At 36.5% G+C, this 24,387-nt stretch overlaps 2 protein-coding genes across 4 annotated transcripts in view; one reads left to right on the forward strand and one right to left on the reverse strand.

The window, feature by feature from the left end:
• BEND4 (BEN domain containing 4) overlaps positions 1 to 5,254 on the forward strand; it is a 30,994-nt gene extending 25,740 nt beyond the window's left edge. Inside the window, exon 5 of one of the 2 annotated variants that reach the window (XM_038178941.2) lies at positions 1,528 to 1,671. In XM_038178941.2, the coding sequence (XP_038034869.1) occupies positions 1,528 to 1,537 (10 nt within the window). In that variant the 3' untranslated portion in view covers positions 1,538 to 1,671. Of the gene's footprint in view, positions 1 to 1,527 lie in introns of both variants that reach the window. The other variant, XM_038178940.2, reaches the window with a different exon arrangement.
• Positions 5,255 to 8,269: 3,015 nt separating this feature from the next.
• Positions 8,270 to 24,387, reverse strand: part of SLC30A9 (solute carrier family 30 member 9) — a 38,795-nt gene continuing 22,677 nt past the window's right edge. For both annotated transcript variants that reach the window (XM_038178939.2, XM_038178938.2), the window contains exons 15-18: positions 23,072 to 23,237; positions 18,324 to 18,453; positions 16,147 to 16,260; positions 8,270 to 14,649 (exon numbers count right to left, since the gene is read on the reverse strand). In XM_038178939.2, the coding sequence (XP_038034867.1) occupies positions 14,605 to 14,649; positions 16,147 to 16,260; positions 18,324 to 18,453; positions 23,072 to 23,237 (455 nt within the window). In that variant the 3' untranslated portion in view covers positions 8,270 to 14,604. The remainder of the gene's footprint in view (positions 14,650 to 16,146; positions 16,261 to 18,323; positions 18,454 to 23,071; positions 23,238 to 24,387) is intronic.

Below are 24,387 nucleotides of genomic sequence, written 5' to 3' on the forward strand. Positions count from 1 at the left end.
TTCTACAGGGCCAAGAGTTAGCCACTGACACCTACCCATTTGCAAGCCCAGGTAATGCAATTAATTCCCAGCATGTCCAGTGATGCCTTCATGCCACAGCAGGACAAACAAACTGCTACTTTCTCAGAGCAGATTAAACATCTGTAAACACTTTCAGTGTATTCCTACAATTGACCGATGCCTGGAACCAGCTTTAAAACAGCCTGGCGTAGGTAAATTATCAGATTACTCCTTCACATAGTGACCATTTCTTTGAGAAAAATGCCAGTCTGAAGCCTCTTGTGAACGTAACTAGGAATTACTGTTGCCTATGTGGATTTTAAGGGAAATGAATTTAAAACCAAGATAGCTATCACTTTTGCAGACACACTGCTGGAAGAGCTATGCAAAAATCACATCCTAATTGTCCAACAGATGAGATACCTTGCAGGCACAGTAACTCATGTAAAAGCACAGCTTTCCCTGGTCTCAAGATGATGTAACAGTAATGAAGTTACCTTGTGCCACTTACTGTGCCGTTGGCTTGTCAACAGGAGAAAATGGAATTTAAAAATATCCTGGGAGACACAATACAGCGTGAGGGAATAACTAATGTTACAGAACAAATAAGAAGCTGTGTTTCCATATAAGATACTGTGTATCCAATATATTTAATAAGGTACCCTCACATTTAAAATTGTATTTGGATGTTTCTATGTCCAAGTGCACCTATTGGAGATCCACCTAGCAGTTAAAACTCCAGAACTGGTAAGGTGCCTTCTGCAAGTGTAGCCATTGCATGTCAGGGAATCTGAACAGAAATTTTAAAAGCTAATCATCACATACAAATAGCTGTTTGTAGCAGCAGCTACTTAAACGGCCAAATTACTTGCAGTACGATTCACTTTCTCACACACTGAAAACTATTGCATGGCTCCCCAGACTAGCACTCTCATCTCACCCATTTCTAAGGCCGGTTTAATCTCTGAAAAGTAAGTGTTAGATTCCAAGAGATGGAAGGAGCAAGACTTAAAATGAAAGATACTCCAAACAGAAAGCAGAACTGAACTGAAGTCACGGGAGTGACGTTTTCAAGCAGGTCATGGGCTGCTGCAACCTGCAGATGTTCAAGCAGTCAGCAGAGGGAGATGATGAAAGTCCGTGAAATTAACCACGTTAAGGCACACACACACATACAAAACAGACTTCAATGAAATACATCCCAGTTCGTTTTAACTTTTGCATGTATTGTAGGTGCTGAATCATAAGTGTTACTTAGAAGTAATTCTTTTTCTTTCTGCAAGAAGGGGTTTTCTCTGCAGATCCCCTCAGGTATAAGAGCAGACACTGCATGTGGAGAAGCACACTTGTGCCGAAGTACGATAGCTCCAACTGGCATTATCATGGCATTTCCCATAAGGCTTTACCTCCGTTTCAGTAGAACAATGGTGCCCCTGTTTCTTTTTTCCCATGAGCTTTTGATGTCTGGGCAATACCAGGTGCTGCCAAGACAAGCTGTTTTTTGTATCCTTGCCTGTTTTCCTGCAGAGTTCATTAGAATGCATTGTACTTCCAACCCTGACTGGTGGATGCCATCCGAAGAGCAAATAAACAAGGTCTTCAGTGATGCAGTAGGACACGCTCGGCAAGGGCGTGCGGTGGGGACTTTCCTTCACAATGGGAACTCATACTATGAAGGGACTGACCATCCAGGATCACAGGACGAAGTTTTCAATAGAGGTATGCAAGACGGATCTGGCGATTGACAGCAGTGAGAGGAAACTCATGCAACAGTAGCAAGCAGTTAATTTAGAAGAGACTATTTGTTAAGCATACTTACCCTGAAGTCATTTAAGAGTCCAAAGCATGTTTGAACACATACTGCATACATTTCAGCTTCTCCATCCTACCATGTCCCCGTTTACAGAAAGAAATCCATTTCAAGACCTGCCCTATGGGACTTCTCAGTGCCTATAATTTGCAAACCCTTCATAGCACCCCCAAGGGGAAGCTGCAGTTCATTCCATTTAGTTCTAGAGGAAAGATCATTTAAAAATTGTACAAGTTTCAAAAGAAACAACAGCTACCATCTTGTCTGCCCATTGGTAACAAGCCCAGGTCTGGACCCTCAGACAGAACAACCGGGTACTATTTGCTTTTCCTGAGTAGGAGATGTAAGAATGAGTCCGCATGCATGTGACCAAAACCAAAAAATGCTCATTTCTTAACAGCAAGCAGTATAATTATAAATGCTACCTTAAAATACCACACGAGATGGAAAATTCAGGGACTTCCTTTAGCCAGCTATGCCAGGAAATTAAGCTTCCTGGATAAAACATCAGCACTCATCAGCAACAGAATCCTTCAAAGACCCAGAACAATAACAGGCACTTCTAATAGATAAAAATTGCTTTGTGTATCGGATAGACACTATATTTATCTAGATTTCTAAGGGATTAGAGTTGATCATGACAGTTTTCATTAAAAAAAAGATTGCTAAAAACAAATCGCCATTTCGGAAGACAGGTTTTGCTTTGTCTGTTGCTATTCTGCAGCCATATTATGTAGCTTTAGAGGTTTTAAATTGCCTTTTCTTGTTTTTGCTTTCATTTGTGTTTTATATCCATTCCTTGAAATAGATGAGGCAATGTGCTGGTCTCAATAGTCAGATGCTCAGTGGTGCATTCAGGGAGGGGTTGAGTTAGAAAAGCCTAATTTAGCATTTTGTTGTAAGAAAAGTAAACCTGGGATCCAGACTAAGCTGTAAAAAAAGGACGTGTGTTAGAGCAGAAGCCAATTTACAGCAGAGTGCAACATGGGAAGCAGATGCCAGCTCAACAGAAAAATAATCCACCCATTAAAAACATTTACTTTCAAAGGCTTGGGAGTCCCTTGTCCCTCCAAATTGACGCACTCCAGAAATACGTAATGCCAAAGAAACAATACCCTTTCCTTTCAGCGTCAGGGTGTTTCAATCTCCGTGCCCTGGCCAGTTGCTCAGGCTGGTGCTGGTGTTCACCACAACCACCTGGCCCAGCTCTCCTTGAAGCAACGCTCCCCGGCCGGCAGGGACAGGGCACCGGTTTTGGGAAAGAAAATCCACTCCGCTTGCGATCACCTTTAGTGCTACCTCATCAGTGTTGATTCTGCTGAACGTGTATCTCATGCTCCCCAGCTTTCCTCCCTGCCCCATGCACACCGTTAGAGAAGCTACTAATTGCTCCTTCTGCCATCCTCCTCTCCTTCCCGACCTCCTCCCCGCACACCGGGCAGGGGGGGAAGCACCCAGCCCGTGCCTGTCCATGGATGAAGGACTGGGGCAGCCTCTCAAATGCCAGCTCACCCACACCACCATTTCTCCCTGCTGTCTGCCTCCCCTTTGCCTGCTGCCATGAACGGCGCATGGCTCCAGCCACAGTAGACAGAGCCATGCTCAGCCAGGATATGCTTTAGGCCCTTAAATGCCCAGTACCTCTCAGCTCGTTTTCATTTTGCTAATTTTTAAAAGGGGGTCGAAAGGCATTTATTTGACCCAGACGAACCGATTTATCAGAGAACAAGCAGTTTGGTCACACTGCTCCTTCCCGGGCCAAGGGGGTCAGGGCAGCATCCCTCGTGCAGGCAGGAGGTGACTCTCTTTGACCAGTCAGTGGTGTGCGGTGGCCGAGGGGGAAGACACTCAGTGTATAAAAATGTCACAGTACAGATATCCTTTAGTAGCTTTTCCGTGTTGAACTTAACACTTTTTTTTTTTTTTTTTAAGAGAACTATAATAGAAGATGTTACATTGCTCAGATGGTGTAAGTCTTGCTGGTATATGTTTAATGTGGTGACACTTGCCAGAACTACTTGGTAAAACATGTCAGAGCGTGCGAGTCAACATTATGCTGTAAATTTGTCCACAGCGATATGTATCATGCTGTATTTTTGTAAACATTGTGATGGTTCCTTTCAAATGGTTAAGCATATGAGATTAAAAACACAGATGCTTCATTTTTAATAGTCGCAGAACAGAGTTACTGGACTGGACAGACCTCTCTCACTTAATAACCTAAAGATTTTGCAAATAACTTGTAAGTCTAGCTTTATTTTTAGTGTAAGAAGTGTAACCAGCGTCCTGGTACCGCTCACAATCCTGTGCTCTCATATTGTGCAAAATAACCAAATGTATAGTTTCATCCTGAAAGCCACTTTAGCACTAGAAATGGCTTGGCAGGTTTGGACCGTTCTTTATGAACAAAATTTTGCCCTCAGCTGCTTCTGTGCAATCACTAGTGACATGAATAGTAGTCACAGACAGGCATCAGAAGACAGGAGCTCATCTCTTTTTTTGTTCATGCTTGTTTTTTAACAATAATAGACCACAGCAGCATCTCTCTTGTTTTTAACTGCCATCATGGCCACTTGACTCCTCACCCACCCCGTTTGTTTAAAGACCCTTTCACAACTACTTGTTCCAATTAGCTTATTCACGAGGCATTATGAATCCATGCAGATCGAAGCATCTATGTATCCACAAGATGTTAGGTATAACGCTACGGGACCCGAAATAATAGATAGCCTGTAAGCCCTCGCACAGCGAGATATCCATATTTAAGCACCGTGCTTTGTAAGTCAGCACATCCCTTCTCCGAGCTGGATGCAGGCAGCAGGCTGGCAGCAGAAGGAAGCTGCTATCTGTCATGTCACTCCAGCAAGTCCCAGGAGGATAGATCCTTGTCTTATCCTTCCATACTCTTTAATCTTACTGTCATTTATGTATCTGCCTTCTCTCAAACTTTGTGTAGCAGTACCGCACGCCCATCTGTGCCAACATGCCTTCGCTATATTTTCTATGACAAATATTTGTGGAGAAACTGTGATTAAAAAACCATTAATCCCGATATTTTTATTGTTATGGTGTAGTTAATTCTATGAATACTTTCTAATGATGATTGTACTGTGTAGAGTAAGTACAGGTTAGGGATAGACCTTTACCAGATATTGTACAAAAAAGTGCATAGTGTAATATAGACTAGTAAGGTTTTTGTGACAATTTCTATAGGATGTGTGAATTGTTTTCTATGTGGCAACACACATTTCTTTTAAAAAATATAAAAATCTTAGAGAATTTTTTAAACAGTCAATATTTTTTAATTATAAAGACATTTGTTACCTACAGTTTACTATTTCAGGTGTTAATCCTAATTTGAATATTGGTTTTATTACTACATACCTCCAGTTCCATTTGTTCTGTTGCATTAACAATGCACAATAAAAGTTGGTCTCTGGTTAACCCGTCTGTCTCTTTCTCCGTGCACACTGGTACATCAGCGTGGCAGCAGCCACAGTCGGCTCTAAGTATAAATTTGCTTTACATTTGGATTTATACAAAGGGCTCTAAGTATGGATTTGCTTTACATTTAGATTTATACAAAGGGCTAGAGCAGTGGTCTTTTTCATTAAATGCTTGTTTGGTATGAAGTGCTGGCAAGCGCAGGGGAAGATCATGAAGAATTCAAGTATAAATATCATATAAATCATTCCTGCCTCAAAACATGACAACATTTATTTATTGATGCACTGGTCAGATAGAGCACTCACAGAAAGTACCCATTTGCTGCCTTAAGACCTGGATTTTCAAGCAGTGAAGTTTCAATCCCATTTTAATTCAAAATTTAGTGCTGGACAAGCATCTCCTGTTCTCTTAACCAGTTGAGAAAATCCCAGCTCCAGATGATTTGCAGAGAAATTACGGCCTGTACAGCAGCACACATCCACCCAGCAGAGCAGGCCCGGCCCAACTGCAGGCTGGTGCCTCCTCTTAGAGAAGGATGCCAGATAATTCCAGTACAAAATCATGGTGCTGGTGTTTCCCTGTGATACTGCAAAAGTTTAACCCCTTGGGCTGATATTTTAAGGTCATAGGGCTGCGAAGCCACAGTCCAGATAATTGCAGGTGATCCTGAGAAATGCAGTATAGCACTGATCCCTCTGAAACACAATACACACATATACACACACACTGAACTTCTCTTAGAAAAGTTGTAATTAAGCAATAGTTTAGCTGTGCTTTTGCTCTGTTACAAGGTTTGTCCAGTCAGAGGAGCATAGCAGCGCTGCTGGCACTTATGTCTTTGCTCAAGTACCGGGATAACCCTGAAGGGGACCTCCCAAGGTCCAAGTCACCTGTTAAATTTCATGGGTAAGAAAGAGTTTTACTTCATTTGCATTAAAAATGCTCATTTTTAACATTTTATTATATTATAAAAATCACGATATAAATTTTTGTTAAAAGAAGGTGGCTCAAGTTGCAAAACTAGCCCCTGGGAGCCCAGTTACGCAGGAACTCATTTCAGTGTCAGCTTCTTTATGTGTGGCTCATGGCACTCATGCACTGGACCCACATTTCATTCACCTCACAAGGAACGTCATCTGGAGGCAAATCCTTTTTCTAAAGCAGGGGGAAAAATTCTGGCTGTGTATGCCATGCAGGCAGACAGGCAGTGAGCAAGACAGGGTTTTGAGGGAGAGGGTGGCCTCTCTCCAAACAAGTAAATCCTTAAGATGCTGCCTTCAGCGTGGTCTCACCTAGTTAAATCAAAAGCTCTGTCTCAGTCATCTAACAAGTTCATGTATGAAAACCCCTCCAGGGAGAAATGCTCCCTGTTGCAGTGTGGAGTCCCACAGAGTACTCAGCAGATCTCAGTGACCTGCCCCATGAATACAAAACTTCTCCGAAGACTCATCAACACCTGAGGTGCATAAAAGCAGCTCCTACCGCGGATATATAAAGGAAGAAATAAACAAGTAGCTACAGATTAATTACCTGAGTCAACAGGAAAAAAAAAATCTTCACATAATTTTGGTGGAGGGGAGACCCTTTGTTATCAAAGACACTTTAAACCCTCCCACTCTAGCAGATGTAATTGCCACTACAAAGGCAGTCTGTAGAAAAGTAGAAAGAAACAGGCTTGCTAATGACTCAAAGTAGTTACCCATTAGAAAAGTTAACGTTAAATTTAGTTCCCATCTGGGAACAGGGTCAGTAATACAGCAAAAAATTCTAATTAAACCTGACAAAAATGCCCTGTAGTAGTAACCTGAGTGAAAACCCAAAGAGTCTTCTTGCAGGATGTGTAACTGTAAGAGCCAAGAGGACTATTTATTGAACTAACTGAAGGAGGGATTTTTTTCTTAAAAGGAACACAACTCAGGAACACTCCCAATAATGATCTGTGCTGGGGTGACAAGTCATACCCTAACCTGATTTCTTTCTGAATGCAGAAAACTGGTGTCTGAAGCACTAGGGATATGGTTTAATGGGTGATAGAGGTGGTATGGGGACAGCTGGACCAGAGGCCTTCTCCAACCTTCATGATTCTATGATTATCTTCATGTATTGAAGAACACGGCTCTTGTAACAACCTGAACTTGATCAATCAAAGTTTCAAATGAAGAACTTATTTTTCCTGAAATACTGTGCTTGACCAACTTAATTCTGATGTCTAACCCCATACAGACAGATATTCTGCTTTCTTCCAAGTTTCTCCACTTTATCACCCAGGCTTCTTGCATTTGTATATTTCCTTCTATAACCATGTCCAGGTTTTATTTCAGCCCAGTTAGAAATGTTTTTTTTCCATAACCAGACTCACTCGATTTTGTCAGCATTAATGATGAAGAGGCACTTCAGTGAACCAGTCACTATGTTAAATCCTCTCTAAGCTAACTTCTAATTAACCAATTTCAAGTGAACGATATCTGGCATTTTCTTAAGAGGCTTGGACAGCTTTGCTGGTATTGTGAAATTATTGTTAATACACAAGTCTAACACATAAACCCAACCTCTTGAAGCAATTTGAAACACTTGGCTATCTATACACGGATGAACAAGCCGTCTCTCTGAGCCAGGACTGGAGGTTTGGATTGGAGATGGCACCACTGGGCATCTGACACAGGCACCAAGAATTGACTCTACCGGGGAAGGAGTTTCACTCTTTGGGGGTCAGGTGGAAAGGATTCAGTTGTCACTGAAGTACAGAGCATTAATACATACCGCTTGGTTACCCTAGGCAGGTTGCTCACTCACGAAGCACGCGTTATTCAATGGCACACACTCTCCACACCACACAAAGGCAATTTAACAAGTAAAAATAGATGGATATAACCTTTGTTTTGCATCCATAAAATGCTGCTCTGTGCACTTCGAATTCAAAAACACGGCAAGTCACCATTAACTGCCTAAAGCCAGTGTCTTTGTTTGCCTTCCAAACACACATAAAATAGCTTAAATTAACAGAGCACAACCTTTACCAGCTATGTAACATTTTACTGAATAATTACAGCTTCCAGACATTTTACAAGATGTACCAAATTCAATTATAATTACAGGAGAAAACATATGCAGCAAAATACTTAAATATCTACATCTCACAAATCAAACTGACTTCTCCATACTAATCTGAAGTAACCAAGACAGAATGAGAAAGCCAATACACCATAAAGCATCGGAAGGGGGAAGAAGTGGGGTAGAAAATACATTTGATTAAAAGGCTGCATGGAAAAACACATTTCAGTTTTGAGATTGCCCTTTGAAAGCTCTGCCACCAGTGAATACCCTCACCGTTGGCTTTCAGATTTAATAGTTTTGGCAATAGCCAAAAAGCTTTCCAAATGCTTTAGACACTTTTCAGGTATTTCATCTCAAATCCTTTTCCAGTCTTTATTTTGAAGAGAAACTTACCAAAAAGCTTTATATTACATCATTTATACAACATTGCTTTTTTTTCTGTCTTCAGATTTGAAGCAGTTGGTCAAAACCTCAAATGGTTTAAATACAGTCTAAATTTAGGTTACAATAATCAAACTTATCTTAGATTAAGTGAGTGTAGAGCTGTATTCCGCTACTTTAACAGACTCCTTGTCCCCATAACAGAACCACAAACACCGATAATACAAAAATATGACCAGGCTTACTGTTAGTGTAACACTTCTAAAAAGTAACCAAGACCTTCTATTTTAATTGGTGCTTTTCATTTACACAGAAGAAAAAAAAAAAAAAAAAAAAGAAATTTTCCTTAAGAACCTAGTGCAATGTAGAAGGATGATTTTCTCCATATCTATTTTTCATTTTCTGTGGTATTTTATAAAATGCATGTCTTCTTTACATTACACATTGAAATTTCTCTTTAATTCCTTCCCACAATGTCATGATTTAACTGGAAATCTTGCTTATCCAGAGACACTTAAGCAACCTGATAATACAGACTAACATTCAATAACAGTTGTAATCCATTGCAACAATGCTGTAGTCCTTACAGTACTCCACCCTCTTTTCTGTACTTCTGTATGGTTTTTCAATCCTTTTTGGCTGAAAGAAGCAATTTGTTTTGTCTTTAATTCACTCCAGCTACCACTTCCACAATTAAAATTCCTCAACCTCCACTCACCAAACACACACCTCCTCCTCAACAAAGATCCAGACTGAGATTATGCCCTTACCCTTCAGTTTTCAGAGGGCAAACAGGTGCACATTTGCAAGACTAAATACCAGATTAGGCAACGGATAAACTGAGTCACTGATTTTCACTACAGAAAGACAAGTTTTCACTACAGTAGGGGATGGAGGGAAATTACTCAATTTTCTTAATACTGTTTAAAAAAAAAAAAAAAATGAAACTCTGTTCTAGGCATTCTGATCAAACGTTATTTTGTATTGCTCCTCCCCTCTCCAACCATCATTTCTTACCTCTGGCCACATTTTCTAGATTGTATTGATATCTCCCCATTCCCAACACTCAACATCTTAGGTTTTTCCTTCCTTTCATTCTTTTCTTTTTTTACCACATTTTGTTATAGTTTCTATTCTTTTGCTTCAGCCTGAAAACCCAGACTGATTGACTGCAGTTTCTACAGCCCAAACAACCACATGGCAGTTTTTATTTTCCTCAGAACGTCTTCCAGAAATCAGACTATTGTGCTTGAAAGCCTGGATTCCTATTTCTTTTTATATGCAAGGCAGCTACAGTTTTCTTTTGATCTTAATTATTTCTGTCTCACTGACAAGAAAGGAAAAAAAAGACTAAAGCTAGACAACCCCTCTACAAAAAATCTGTTTGGTACATCTCAACTTCTCATTTACATTAAGCAGGCAAACTGCAGAAGAGATAGATGTTAGTTGTTCTCTCTATTCAGAGCTAACACTAAGAACAGAAGCAGCACAATATTTAAGCTAGGAAGAATGTGCATTTTCATTTTACACCCACTTCTGCAGTGTAAGCCCTTAGGCATGCACAGAAGTTCGGCTCTGGTGCAGGAGTCAATATTAATCAATTGTCCTATTCTGCCAAGCCAAAGTGCCTTAAGAACATGACGACCAAATGAAATACTTTTCTTTCAAGTCTTAGACAATATGCTTCTGTGAATTCTTTTGTGAGAAACACATCTAGATCATCTTTAGCACAAGGATTACTTAATTGAGAATTCTTGAAAATTGCAGCACTCCTTTTGATATACAAAAGCCCAAAAACTCTTTGCAGGAAAGCCATATTTGATGCACTCATCACTAATAGAGGGACTTTCATAATGTATAATTTTTTCTTTGTTAAGCAGAAAATAGAAGTCAGCTAAAGTGATAACAAATAAGGAGGACATAGAATTGCAATCAGTGTATTACGTAGACAAAACATACCAAAAACTCTTCCCTGTTCTCTCCCCTTGTCAAAGGGAGACCAACAAAAATCAGATCTCTAGATACAGATGAAAAAGCTTTGCCTACTGGGATCAGAGAACGCCGGTAGTTTTGGCTAGCGTGATTTGAAGCTTTCAGAACAGTGATCACTGCTGTAAACTACCAACGAACAAGAAGCCACTACAAAAATCCAGAGACCAAGGGTAGAATTTAGCCCTGCTATTAAGACATAAGCTCCATGTTATGGCTTCCTCCTTTCCAAGTAAGAGATTAAATAAGAAAAAAAAAAAAAAAAAGTAGGAATTCAAGGACTGAGAAAAGCATAGGCTAAAAAAACCTTCATTTTGAGCACAAACCACAGCAGAAAAAGGATGCAACATGTCTTTTAAAACATGTTCTCCTGTTCCCCAAGTCCCTGCTCCTCCTAGACAAGAACCCAAAGCAGTCTCTGTAACACACTCTGTAGCGCACTAAAGGATTTACTTGTACCACAGGCTTAACAAATGCTTTAGAAAGTCAGAGGGGTGGGACCACATGAAGTACTGAATTCCAAAGTTTATAAACAATTTAGGCTTGAAATTGACTCATGGGGGCAAATATAATCACCTCAGAATTTTATCTTTATCTTACAGAGTGTAGGAAAGCATATTACTAGTGTCCAGCCAACTTTGACTTAAAATATGTTATGATCACTCAGGATATTGAAACACTTAAACAATTTTTATACTAAAAGCATAATTTTTACAGAATTATGATATATGACAACAAATAAGCAAAGGGCAGTAGTACTTTGAACACAATTTGAAAAAATAGCACCTGTAATGCCAGTCTACAAAAATAATTATTTTAACATACTAATTTTTATTGAAATATTTCCTAGAATATAGCTGCAGTTAGCTAACCCTCACTCCTTTTCCTTAACTACACACCTTTAAATCAGTCTTAAAGGATCATCATGCAATTGTATTTGTGGTGAAGAAAAAATCCACTCCTTCAGACTTTACAATTTTTCTTCAATTCTGAGGATTCTATCAGGTAAATGGATTATTTGAATATTTTCCTCCAAAACACTAAAACAAAAGTAAACTAAGTATGGACCCACATCACCTCAAGCTTTAAGGAAAAAAAAATAGTAAAAATGTCAAAACTTTTAGAAGCAATCTATAGATTATAATACATATTAAAATGTAACAACTTGGAATTACCTTGCCTTTCCAATCTGACAGGCTCAATGAATCAATATTTTCACCCAAATGCAAGACAGGCAAGCTTAAAAGGAACTGCCAAAAACAGTCATCCAGCCTTTTGGGGTATACCACCATCCAGATCAGTTTTAAAAATGGAAACAGGTCCTCAAACTACACAATTAATTATGTATCTAAACCCAAGTTCTAGGTTCTTAAATTTAACATATTGCAATGACATAATCAAGAATGTAATCAGGAAAGAAAGGTCTAAATTTTTTATTGGAATGTGAACAAAAGGTGTGTAGGTGAATATACTTCTGACTCAGGTAAGGAAATTAAGATGAGAATTCATGTGAATTACATCTCTGATGAGTAAGAGAACATTTTTACAGGCTGTTGGAGCAGAGGTCCTGTAAAGATATAAACTTATGCCTCCTCTTTAAAAAGATATTGGAACACTTCAGTATCTATATAGTGTTTACTAACTTTGTGAAATTTCTGCCCTGCGATGGGGCAGACTTTATGAAATTTGTATCCTGTTGGCATCACTGACACCCGCATACAAACCATTTACATCACATTGACTATCGCCCCACACTAAGAAGGTTTTCCCAGTTCTACTCCTCTTTCAGTTTTTAACATTTCTGCAATAACAATTGTTAAGCATTTATTCAAATTTAAAATCCACATAGATATTTTAGGCAGTAGGAAAGAGGTTATGCATTTATCAGATTCCAGTGCTCTTCATGAATAAGACTAACATCAGCACACTGCATAATGACTTGAGATGAAGTTCACATGGAGGGGCGAGGAGATAGGTAAATGATTTAAAATGTAAGGTAAATGACTGAAAACTTAATTACTTTAAAATTTAAGTAATATTTACTTGATACAGTACACTTGCAGATTACCTTTAAACTCTTTTACTAAATGCATTTTTAATCATCAGGCTTAAATATACTAATTCTACAATAGGGGAAAAGAGGCAAATGATGCCTTCTGGATCAGCCACAATAAACCAATACACTACAAATAAGCCACTGGTGAATAGGAACTATGGACAAGGATACCAAAGAGATCCTTTACCCACAATCACCGCATGTAAGTCCCATCTTCAAATAAACTCTGGAATGTTATTCTACCTAAAATGGCCAGCATGCAAAGTGCTTTTCAGTTGTCAAAATGCATGCTACTTTCAATTTTTATAATTCTCTGGTAAATTATATTTAATACCAAAAAAAAGTCTAAAAAGCTTTTAGTCAAATCTGGACATACTGGTCTCCACAATCATTATTTGCTGCAATGCTTATAATTTAATCTTAATAAATTATTTTGATGACTTGTGTTTCATGTCAGCATTTCTTCTCTCAGTCAGTCAGTCATTACTCAGCAGAGGAGTCACTAGGAAGTTCTTATTACCACCTCTCACTCATCAGCAATTTTCATTTTACTGAAAGGTTTTAAAGTGCATAAAGGATTTTCCTCAGAGTTACTTATATGTAGTTATTTCACTTATATTTCAACGTGCACGACCATAGCTTCTATTAAATGACTGGTTCTCAAAGAATCTGGTATGACTTGGGTGCCTGCTGCAGAAAGCCCTGAAGCTGATCTTGTATAGTGCTAGAATTGCAAGTTTCAGAGTTATAAATTCTAGGCACTTATCTCTGGATTGTTGAGGACCACTGAAAATTCTTTTCCTTTCCCAAACAAGTAGGGTCAATTCTTAAAAAACACAAAGTAAGCAGTTTAGAATTCAGATAATGGATAATGCCTACAGGTAAATAAATAAAAAATACAATGTATCATTTGTTTAATTATAAATATTTCTAACACAGTTTTGACTGTTATTAGTTCCAAATACATTTCTTACATCTTCTAGCAATGACCATTTCTGGCAATATCACCTATTAAAAGTATAAAAAGCAAAAAAAAAAAAAAAAAAAAAAAAAAAAAAGCCAGGTAACTTTTAATAAACACTACCATAAATATCTCCCAGATAACATCTGAAGATATTTACAAAACGGAGAACAAGTGTAAAAGTAGGAAAAAAATTAAACAGAGGAAATTCACTGAAGTCTCTACACAGTAACTTCTTCACAGTAACTCAACATACTCTGGCTAACCACATAAAGCTGACACCACCGAGGAGAAAAACCTGATTTTTCTGAAGTGCTGTTGGTAATCACAATGGTGGCAAAAAGATTCCAGGTCATGGTACTTAAGAGAAGGCCAGCGCCTGTTTGAAAGAATTTATCTCATAGAAAAGAAGAACTGTGAAACAATCACACAGTTGAAATATAACAATTAGTTTAAGGTTGGCAGGTTCCACTGGAACAAACTCTTCCTAGCTAATCTTAATATCTCCCAAGAACCTTTAATGATATCTTGAAAGAAACTAAACAAGTGCAAACTGACTGCAAAGGGACACAAATTGAAAAACTAAATGTATATTGTATATTTTCAGGCAGTTTTATTTGCCTAACTAACCCTCAAGTCTGAAGTTCTGAATTGCAGTAAATATGCTCAGACAGATTCTCCAGTGGACTTTAAGTCAAGTAGCTTTTCAAATTGATTTTGCCATGGAATTTGTTGTCTGCAACTCTAATGCTCTTCCAGAAACAGAAGCAGTGCTAACAGCCCAGGAAGCCTACAGCTAAAGTAAGCAAGGTATGGTGCTGAGGTCACTGCAATTTCAGAAGCTTTTCAGCCATTTACGTGATTTCTTCAAAAATGGTATCAACATAAAGATTTCTTCTGTCAAGTCTATAGTATCTCCAAATCCACATGACGAACATCAGGATTTCGTTGCTGAAATTAAAAAAATACGTTTTTAATTGAAAATATTCAAACATTTTTGCACATGGATACAAATAATCAATTCCTCATATAATATTGGCAAATGCATAACAAATCCCTTTTTCTTGTAGTCTCTGGACTATTTTGAAATAAGGAATAACTTCAACAAATACAGCTGTTATAAGCAATTTTGAAGACTAAGTCATCTTTTTATTTGACAAATACTCTTTAATTTCACCACTGAATTAGCTCTTATGCTTTATATAGTATTAAACAGCTCTTTTGATTTTAAAAAGACAATTACTTTTATGTAAAACTGTCCAAATAAAACTTTCTTAAAGTCATATGCATGTGTTTAACAGGTATTTTCCTGAATAATGGATAACTTCTGAAATGGCATTCTGTTGAATCTATTTATAAAGATTGTTGGATCTATTTATAAAGATTTAAAATACTATTTCCATTAAGAAATATGCATTCACTGATGAGGTAGAAATGTTATCATCACTACATGAACTATACAATCTATGACAGGTTTACTGAGAGTCACCTACTTCAAACTCATCCAGCCTGTGAGTATGACTTGTGTATTCAGTAAAGCATATTCAACGACAACATAATCACTGAAATCCCTGACTATACCAAACAGTAGTATTCATGTTAATAAAATAATTAGTTATGAGCCTGCTGCTCGAAAACCATGAGGAACTGGATCTGCTGATGCAATTACACTCGAAAACATTTTGATTTATAAACAGCATCACTCTAGGGAAATAAACTGAAACTAGAATATTTATCAAAAATTATAGGCAAGGATGGACATACTCTTGAGCAGTGTCTCCCCATGAAGAGAAAAGAGAGTCATAACAGGACTGTATTTGTCTGGCAATCAGTATACTTACAGTTCTATAGTCACACCAGAAAAGGTGTAATTAACAGCCATGAAATAAATAAACAATTAAAAATAGCAATAATCATTTGTTACATCAATCAAAGGATATTTAAATTGTATAACAAAAAAACATAATGATAAGAAGTAATGACAGGCTTTTAAAAGCAGTAAGCACTGTGCTGCTTCAACATCAGCAAAAGCCATTGAGTAATTAGAGCACTGAAACAGTGATACCAGTTTTGACTACACGCTAAGTACCATGTTAAAAAAAATTAAATTGAAAAAAATTTGCTACTTTAGAACCAAAACAAAATTCAACAGCATGTAAATAACCTGACACTGAGAATACCCTAGCATTTACAGAGGAACAGTTAGTTCTCATTTCATGGAAACTGTGTTATGCAATAGTATAAAATTGACCAAAATGCAAAACGGATCAAAGGCAAAGGGTTTGCTGCTGTTCAGAATTTAGTTAGTGAAACCACAAGAAAATTGGCATTAAGATCATCAACCTTTTTCCCTCTTATGTTTACAAGCATGATCACAAGAAGTAGAACCAATGGTATTGCATACTCTGATATATTTTAAACATTTCCTATTAAGTAGCTAATTTTTACCTTTAGGTCTTTTTCAAGTCTGTCTACTTCAGCTCCCAGTGTGTCAATGATGTTCTCACCATGCTTAAGCATGAATGCTTCTAACTCTTCAAGGGTCTTCACTTGCTGAATTTCCTAGCAAGAAATCAAATTTAAAACGTTGAGAAGGTGAGAAAGGGGGAGGAGGGGAAAATACTTATTCTGGGTACCATGTGATCAATTCATCTTAAAATCCACCACTACTGTGAATGATGATGTAAATACTGCTGCTCAACAATATAAAAAACCCCTCAAAGACAGTTGGTAAGAACTAAGACTAGGAGACCAAGTGCATAACAAACTGAAAGAATAAGGTTAAGAAAGACAGGAGGCTACATCCACTCCTCATCTCCCAAAAAAACAGACATCAGAAGCACCAAAGAAGGTATCACCATGTTATTATAAGCTTTCCTTACAGCTCTCACACCAAGAACCAAGCCAGCCAGAAGCCACCCTATGCCCTCTAATATCTTTGTCACCAGTTAGATGATAACAGCTGCAATGCAGGACGAATAGGTTATTGGTAATAGACTGGTAATAATCAAATAGACAATTTGTCTTGTGCATACAACTACAAAACAACATCAATTTCTCTTCTGTCCCATTACTCTAAAACTGAAAGGACTAATAATGTACTTGATTGAGCTTAAAATATGTCTCCCAACCACACTAATGTGTGACTAAGACAAGGGCAAGTCTAACAAGCAAAATAAATGAGATTAATCTGAATGACAGCACTTCAACTCATAAAATTTCACACCTATAGAATAAGCAGTGTTGATATCAATACAGGATAAGCCAGTTATTTAAAAAACAAAAATGCACATCAAAAGGCAAGCACTATGTCTGCCCTTGACTATGAAAGATGGAGTCCTGCTGAAAGGAGCTTTTCTTCAATGTTGGCTTGATAACTGACACAGGGTTACTACATGGAGCTACAATGACCTGTATATGAAGCAGTTGTCAATCTAGAACCAAACCAAGAAAAGAAACAGTGAAGGTTCTATGCAAGGGAAGGGAATAGTGGGTAAAGAACAAAAATTAGCAAGGACACAAAAGAACTGGGACTCAGCAATTTTAAAAAAAAAAAAAAAAAAAAAAAAAAAAAAAAAAACAAGCAAACCTGCATTGCCCCAGTTACACAAACTTAATAGCACTCTTCCTTCCAAAAACATATTAAATTGAAATCCAATCCACACACAAATCACATATTGCACTATATAATATACATCTTTTATTATTATTATTAAAGGATGGTGCTTTTTATAAACTCACACACTGACTAATGGCTTAAAAATTTGCAGTAATTAAATGTAAATTCAGATAACTGCTAAGTCATGTTTAATGGACGGACATAACATGCAGACATCTAATCTTCATTTTGAAAGGGTAGCAATGAAAAATCTTACAGCTACGCATACAGATGTGTATAAGAAATTGCTACCAGTGAAAACAGATGGATAAGCAAAAACATTTTGCCTACTTAAAACTCTCTGTAGTTTAGACAAATAATTCTTTACTTCAAACTTCATAGCTTTGCCAAGTAAAATTCAACTGAGAGGGGTTTTGCATTTCTGTACTGAAGAGAGGGATTAAAAAAAAGCTCCTCTGAACTACTCTAGATTCGGAGACAGACACAGATGTTTAATGCTGTCAAAATGCTAAGTCATGTGATGCAAGCAATCTATACTCAAGCCCAGTCTGAATGGCAGGACCTGTAAACCGTAACTGCATCTTCAGCACCCAAAGTGAATGCCTCTGCCAAAACAGATGCTTATTCTCATGTGACAGGCTTCTAGTTTTAACCAGAGTTCTTGCAACTTAATAAATACTTATTTGATGAACTATGTTCTTAATAACATGGTTTTAGACAAGTCTGCATTTTCTAGTGAAAAGTTGAATTAAAAATCTGCCCTTCTTCCTACCCAGGCCTTGCTAAGCCTGTTTCTATAATGGCTCTATTTCAGCAGCACATTAACATGATTCTGTGTGCAGATGCACAGTGTTCGGAACACATTAACACAAAGTAAAGACATCTACAAGCCTTCGAAATGAAGAAGTCATTTTCAAGTCTTGAAAAAACTTTTTTTAAAACATACTTGAAGTTAGAAAGCAAAATGAAATGCTGAAGGTAACAAAATCATTTTGTTTAAACATACCTGTAGCAGCTGTTCAATGTCTTGTTTTTCCAGGTAAGAACGAGTAACGACCCGCCCATCAAAGTCTACTTCTGCCTTGAATCTCACTTTGCTCATTCCCATGTCTGTGGCTTTCACATCATGAATCGCTCTGAAACGCAGAATTTTTAAAGAAAAGTAGAACACCACAAAGTAAATAACACCAGAAGTCAAACTAGCTAGTTAACAATATTGATACAGTAACATGATCGATTAATTTTAAAAAGGTCACTGCCTTTGACTAACATATTCTCTTTTTGTTACCACACATTTCCATTAAATACTTTATATTTATTTAACTAGTTGCACCTCTTCCACAGATACCTGCTACACCAACACAAATATCCCACATCCTTGAAGGGCTCGCTACAATAAGAGAGACTACAAGAAACAAGGTAGATGCAGAACTAGATTAGTAGTGTTTGAAAAAAAAAAAAGGAAAAAGCCTTTAAGTTCAATTTATTTGCTACTACACAGGTTTGTTTGTTTGTTTGTTTTTGTTTGTTTGTTTTTGTTTTTCTTTCTCCTATGCTAGAACATAATTTATTCTGCAATGAAAAAAATACATACAACTACTTAAAAATTTTCAAGTATCCTCAATTCTGAAAAAAGAACAATGATACATAGCCAGATACTGGAAGGACTCATTGCAATTCCAAAAGCATCCTTTCCTAGATAACTACACAGTCTGTAAAGATATGATTTGGAGAATTTCCCATTCTTATTATTCCTATTTCCTATATACGTAATATATGAAAAAGTTGCGGATATTGTATTTGGAACTCATTTTTGATCATATTAAGTTATTGATCATAACTAATCACAGTACGGGTGTTTGTATATAGCAAAAACTTTTTATTATTGTTTATTCAAAACAGATCTAACAGATGCTAGAATGTGGATGTTGCAATACATTTGTACTTTGGACCAGTGAATACTTTTGTTTCTTTATAGCAACATTTGCTCCCATTTGCTAGATAAAAATCGTGATGTGTAATTTCCTTCCCCCCACCCACCCCCACCCCCCCCCATTTAGATTAACACAAATTTACTTTATCCTTAAAAGTAGTAGAACTTAAAGTTGCCACTGCATAGTAAGTCTCCACATTTTTCCATCAAGGCCAGAAAAAAAATGAGACTAAAATATGGGACATAAATTACAAGTCTCAAAATCTTGAAATTCTTTATTCCAACATTTCTGAAGCAAAAGAGCAAAACAAATATCTGAGGTCAACTGCAGACAAAGTTCCAGTGAATGTTTTATTGACAGAAAAATTCAATCTTAAATTTTTAAATTCTAATGTAACATTTAGACAAAGCAATAAAGCTCACATGATAGGAAGTACTATTTTTTTCCTTATTTGTTTTACTAAATTGTGCAATTTCACAGCATCTTTAGAATTAGCATGCCCTTTTCTCCTAAGCAAATTTTCTCTTCCCAACCAGAAAGGTTGCTTCCCATATGAATGCTTATAAATTAGAAATAACTTCACAAGAGGTGCAGGGAGAAAGCAGAAGGCAAGTATTTCTGAAGTAGCCTGTTCTCCCTACAGAGAGCAGCCTACAGAGAACAGGAGGCAGAAGTTTAAGATGATGAGTTACAGAAAGCGTTAGTGGAAATTCTCTTATAATACTCTAATTCTATTTCTTCGTGTGTCAAGAACTTTTTAAAAAAAAAATAGAAATAGAATGAACTAAATACAGATACAGCGAAAAAAATCATAGCAAATATTTAAGCAGATTAGAAGTACTATCAGCTTACTGGTAGCAATAAAGAATTTCCAGCTCCAATCAAATTTGTACAGCAATATTGTGGGACGCTACCAAATCAAAATGGTATTAACTGGAGTTAACTTAACGTGTATCAAACCATCTTCTCATACAAGAGGGTATTTAAGGTAACAGATGTGTTTCAATGAGGGTTATTGAAGGAAATTCAAATCCATGAGATTAAAAAATGTTGAAGATACATCAAGAGCTAAGAAAGAAGATAAAAGATCTGTCAGACCCTAATTAGATGATAACTTGATAACAGAATTCAGTGGAATGATGCGTATTCTGTAAATGCAGAAAAAAAATATCTACCTGCTCATAACCTGCCCAGGGAAGATAAGACCATAAGTCAAGGGGAGAAAATCACAATTCCAAATACAAGCATACCAGCTAAAGCTTAAGTTACAAAGCTTGTGGGTGGCTAGAACAGGCTGTGAACTCAAACTAAGGAAAAAAGCAAGTTTCACACTTGACTATTGTCAAGAAGTTTAAATTACGAGTTTTGAGCCATCAGTAGTAATTCTTCGTGTTTAAAAAAAAAAAAAGATTTTACAACAGTACAGTAGCACAATTACCTAATAGCTTTTACAATTAATTAAAACTGAGGATGAAACTGTCACCAAAAATAGTTGATGCCTAGGGGCCCATGATTACATTCCATAAAAACAGGATGAGGACAGTCTGTACCAAGTCATATATTTTATCTCACAGTTCCAAAAGCTTAACCTCCTAACATTTCAGTTAAACTCAACACAAAGATTTAGGCACCAAAATGTGTGAACAAGAGTTACAAATGGAATGTTCACGTAGCAAAAAATAAAATCAAGTAATTTTGCAGCCAAGAATAACTGTGAAAGACCATTCTAGTTCACAAATTAAGGGCTACAGCTAGAAATTATTAAGCAAAAGGAAAAGAAATGGGAAATAAATGAGTTTAAAAAACAGAAACAAATTGTCCAGGAAACTGACAGGAATGGAAAAAGGCAATCACTGTGATAAAATCAAAAGAAAATAAAACTTGGTTTGTAAGGATAGCAGAAACAAAAGATAACCTGGAAACAAGCCTTCTACTAGATGGAAATGACAGAATTGCTACTAATGATACCAAGTAGGAAGAAACATGTAATAAGCATCATCATCTTAATCTGAAAAAGGCTGAACAATAAACTAGTACAAAAAAAAAAAAAAAAAAAAAACACACTTCTCTTAGTAACCAAGAAGCATACTGGACATTTAAAAGAAAAAAAGTTTCTAATTCATCAGGCTCTGTAATTTGTATTTGACAGTCAGAAGAACTAGGAATAACTGTGAAAGCCAATTAATTTTTCATCTTGCAACACTAATGAGAGTGGGGAAAAAAAGATTAACAGTGTGCAAAAATTTAAGAATTACAAATAAGATGATCCATTTCATTAAAGACAATTTCACCTGACAACCAAAGGCAAAATAGTGAAAAAGGTGGAAAAAAATATATAGTAAGAGCATTAATGTCAGTCATTAAGGCTTTAGTAAATGTAGGTCTTGTCAAACAAACTCTGTTAAAAAAAAAAATTCAAGTTTTAGCTGAAAAAAGATTAGCAAGAGAGATCATTTATTTTAGTACTATAGCAGTTAGTACTGTCTGATGAATCAAATCATTTATAATTAGCAGTGGAACATGATGTTCAGGCAATCTATTGACAGAAAAGTAGATTATGAATGGTGATGGCATGGGGAAATAAAAATCAGAGCTTCTGGATCCTTTGGTCAATTTGGATCTAAAATATCTTCTGATGAATACTAAACGATTCTCCTTCACATATATCCTCTTCATATCTTGCAGAAAACATATAAAATTAAAGATTGCAAACCTTCTCTCAAAGAACGAGAGGACTGTTTTGAGAAGACGCAACTGCAAAAAGGAGGATTGCATTGAAAACTCAGGTATAGTCAGTTCCTTAATTAAGTCTTCACTTTGTTATTATCCTATGTACTTCTTTAAAATTAAGTTATTTTCTGTTATAAAAATGCTTTCATCAAGGAGATGAACTAACTCTGCTCTGTTCATAAGTTATAGCTGCCTAAAAAACTGAGTATAACGTAAGTAGTGTCTGGGACAGGAAAGATTTCAGGATTCCAGCTTGGGACAAGAAAGAGCCAACAATCTGTGTACTTTGGATATGAAATTCAGGAACTATTGAAAGAAGCTAATTTTGGTGTCATCGTCCCCCCCTCCCCCCATAACTTGGGAATGACCACAAATAATAATAATAAAAAGAACTAAAATCCTGTAGACAATTTACTTGGAAATACATTTCTGACTAAAGATTAAGAAGAAAACAAAAATGTTTTTGCTTCTAAATTAAGGTTAATAACGTTAAAGTAATCTAAAACAGCTCCTTAAAAGCATTTAAATAAGATTTCAGAATTACGATGAGCTATAAGTTTGTTATTTCAAATTACAGATATCCAAAGGAAGAGAAATTAGCACTAAATTCATTCTGTAAACATCTAGCATGCAGAATCTCTTAGAACACTACTGCAGCACTTCACTGCCAGCTGTAACAGAATCCCATACACTGAATGTTAACAGTAACATCATATTAAAACATTTAAGTATTATAAGCTAAGAAAGCAACATTGTGGCATCGTTTCTGTTTGCATTTCATGTATTTGAAGTTACTTTTATATTTGTCATGACCTCAATAAGTCATGCGACAATTCTGGCAATTAATGTAGCTGTTGGAACATATATGCAATTTCATTTCAGCTGTGGAGTGTATGAGAGGTAAGAGCATGCACTTATTACATTTTTAACATAGAAGTTAGTAATAATTAAGTCTAAAAATCCCAGTATAGAAAACTGAAAACAATCTCACCAGATTTCTCCTATGTAAGTGCTTGAACTATTTTTTCAAATGTTATTTTCCTGCTTTTTGCTGTTCTTAGTAGAGTTTTTGAATTATAAAGATTCTCACCTTACTACAGGATCACTTTCCAGTAATTCAGTAAGTCGCTGCAGCTGTTCAGGCTGAATGGATCGTCCCAGCAGGGCTTCAGTGTTAGTGTAGATAAGAAATGCTGACACAGTTCCTAATAAAGTTCCAACACCTAGAGACCCCACACTGTCATAATATGGGTTTCCTAAACAAGACACCTCAAATTAGTTTGAGAGCATTTCTAAAACATTCCAGATAATTCAGATTTCACACTGAAAGTACTACAGTTTGAGTGTCTTGTTTTGCTTTTTGTTTGTTTTGATTTAGGTATTAGCAGTTATTTACTACTGAGGGACACAAATTTAGAAGAAAAAAGTTATCTTAAGAAGATCTCAAGTACCTCCTCTCACTCAGCTAGAAAACATCATACTCTCCTTTCTCCTGCAGGACTGATGAGTAGTCTTCAGTTTTTTTGGGTTTCCAGGTATAGACTTAAATTTATGAACATAAAATTCTATAAATTTAAACACAGGTAGTAGCACTACTAAAAGTCTTTGCTCTTTTATCAGTAAAGCAACATTGTTTTATAAAAATAATTATATAGCCATTACTTTGATGGAAGACAGAACAGATCTCCTGCATGATTTTTCCTACCAACTCAAATGCTTGCAATTATTAACCATTCCTGGAATACAGTATTTACTGTATGGATGTTAAACATGTATTTACTGAAATTCAGATTGGTAAAAGGAGTACTGTATTTTTAACTTTCTGAAGGAAACTAGAGATGAAATTAGTTTTTATACAGAAGTCTTTGTTTAAAAAAACTTGCAACTAATTCATTGAAAGCCACAAACACAAAAAGATATTAAAAAAAAAAATTAGAAAAAAAGTCAAAGCCTCGAAAGAGGCAAATAACTAATCTTCCATCTAATAAAATTTAACTGTGTAAAGACAGACTTTGAATCAGTTGCCATACAGATCATCCAACCTGCACAACTTGATTTAGCCACAATTGTTCAGGAACGGTTATTAAATAAGAAGATAATGCTAACACCACTATGTAGCAAAAAGAAGGGAAAAACTGCCTCCTTAAATCCTCCCCACATACATGTGGGGCCGCATGCCACCGAATAAGGTAGTTCAAATTATGTAATACCACTAAGTCATTTACATATGTGACTATAATAAACATACTTTTAAAATGTCTTAGCTTGTCCAGTAAAATAGCTCAAAAGGAAGCTAGTTCCATTCACATGCAAGTACTCTTTCAGGTTTAATCCCATCAATAACTGACATGAAAAAAAAATATATTTTTATTTTATATATCTTAAATTCAAACTACTGGAAATCAA

The sequence above is a fragment of the Anas platyrhynchos genome, chromosome 4 (assembly GCF_047663525.1).
Source record: "Anas platyrhynchos isolate ZD024472 breed Pekin duck chromosome 4, IASCAAS_PekinDuck_T2T, whole genome shotgun sequence".
NCBI lineage: Eukaryota > Metazoa > Chordata > Aves > Anseriformes > Anatidae > Anas > Anas platyrhynchos.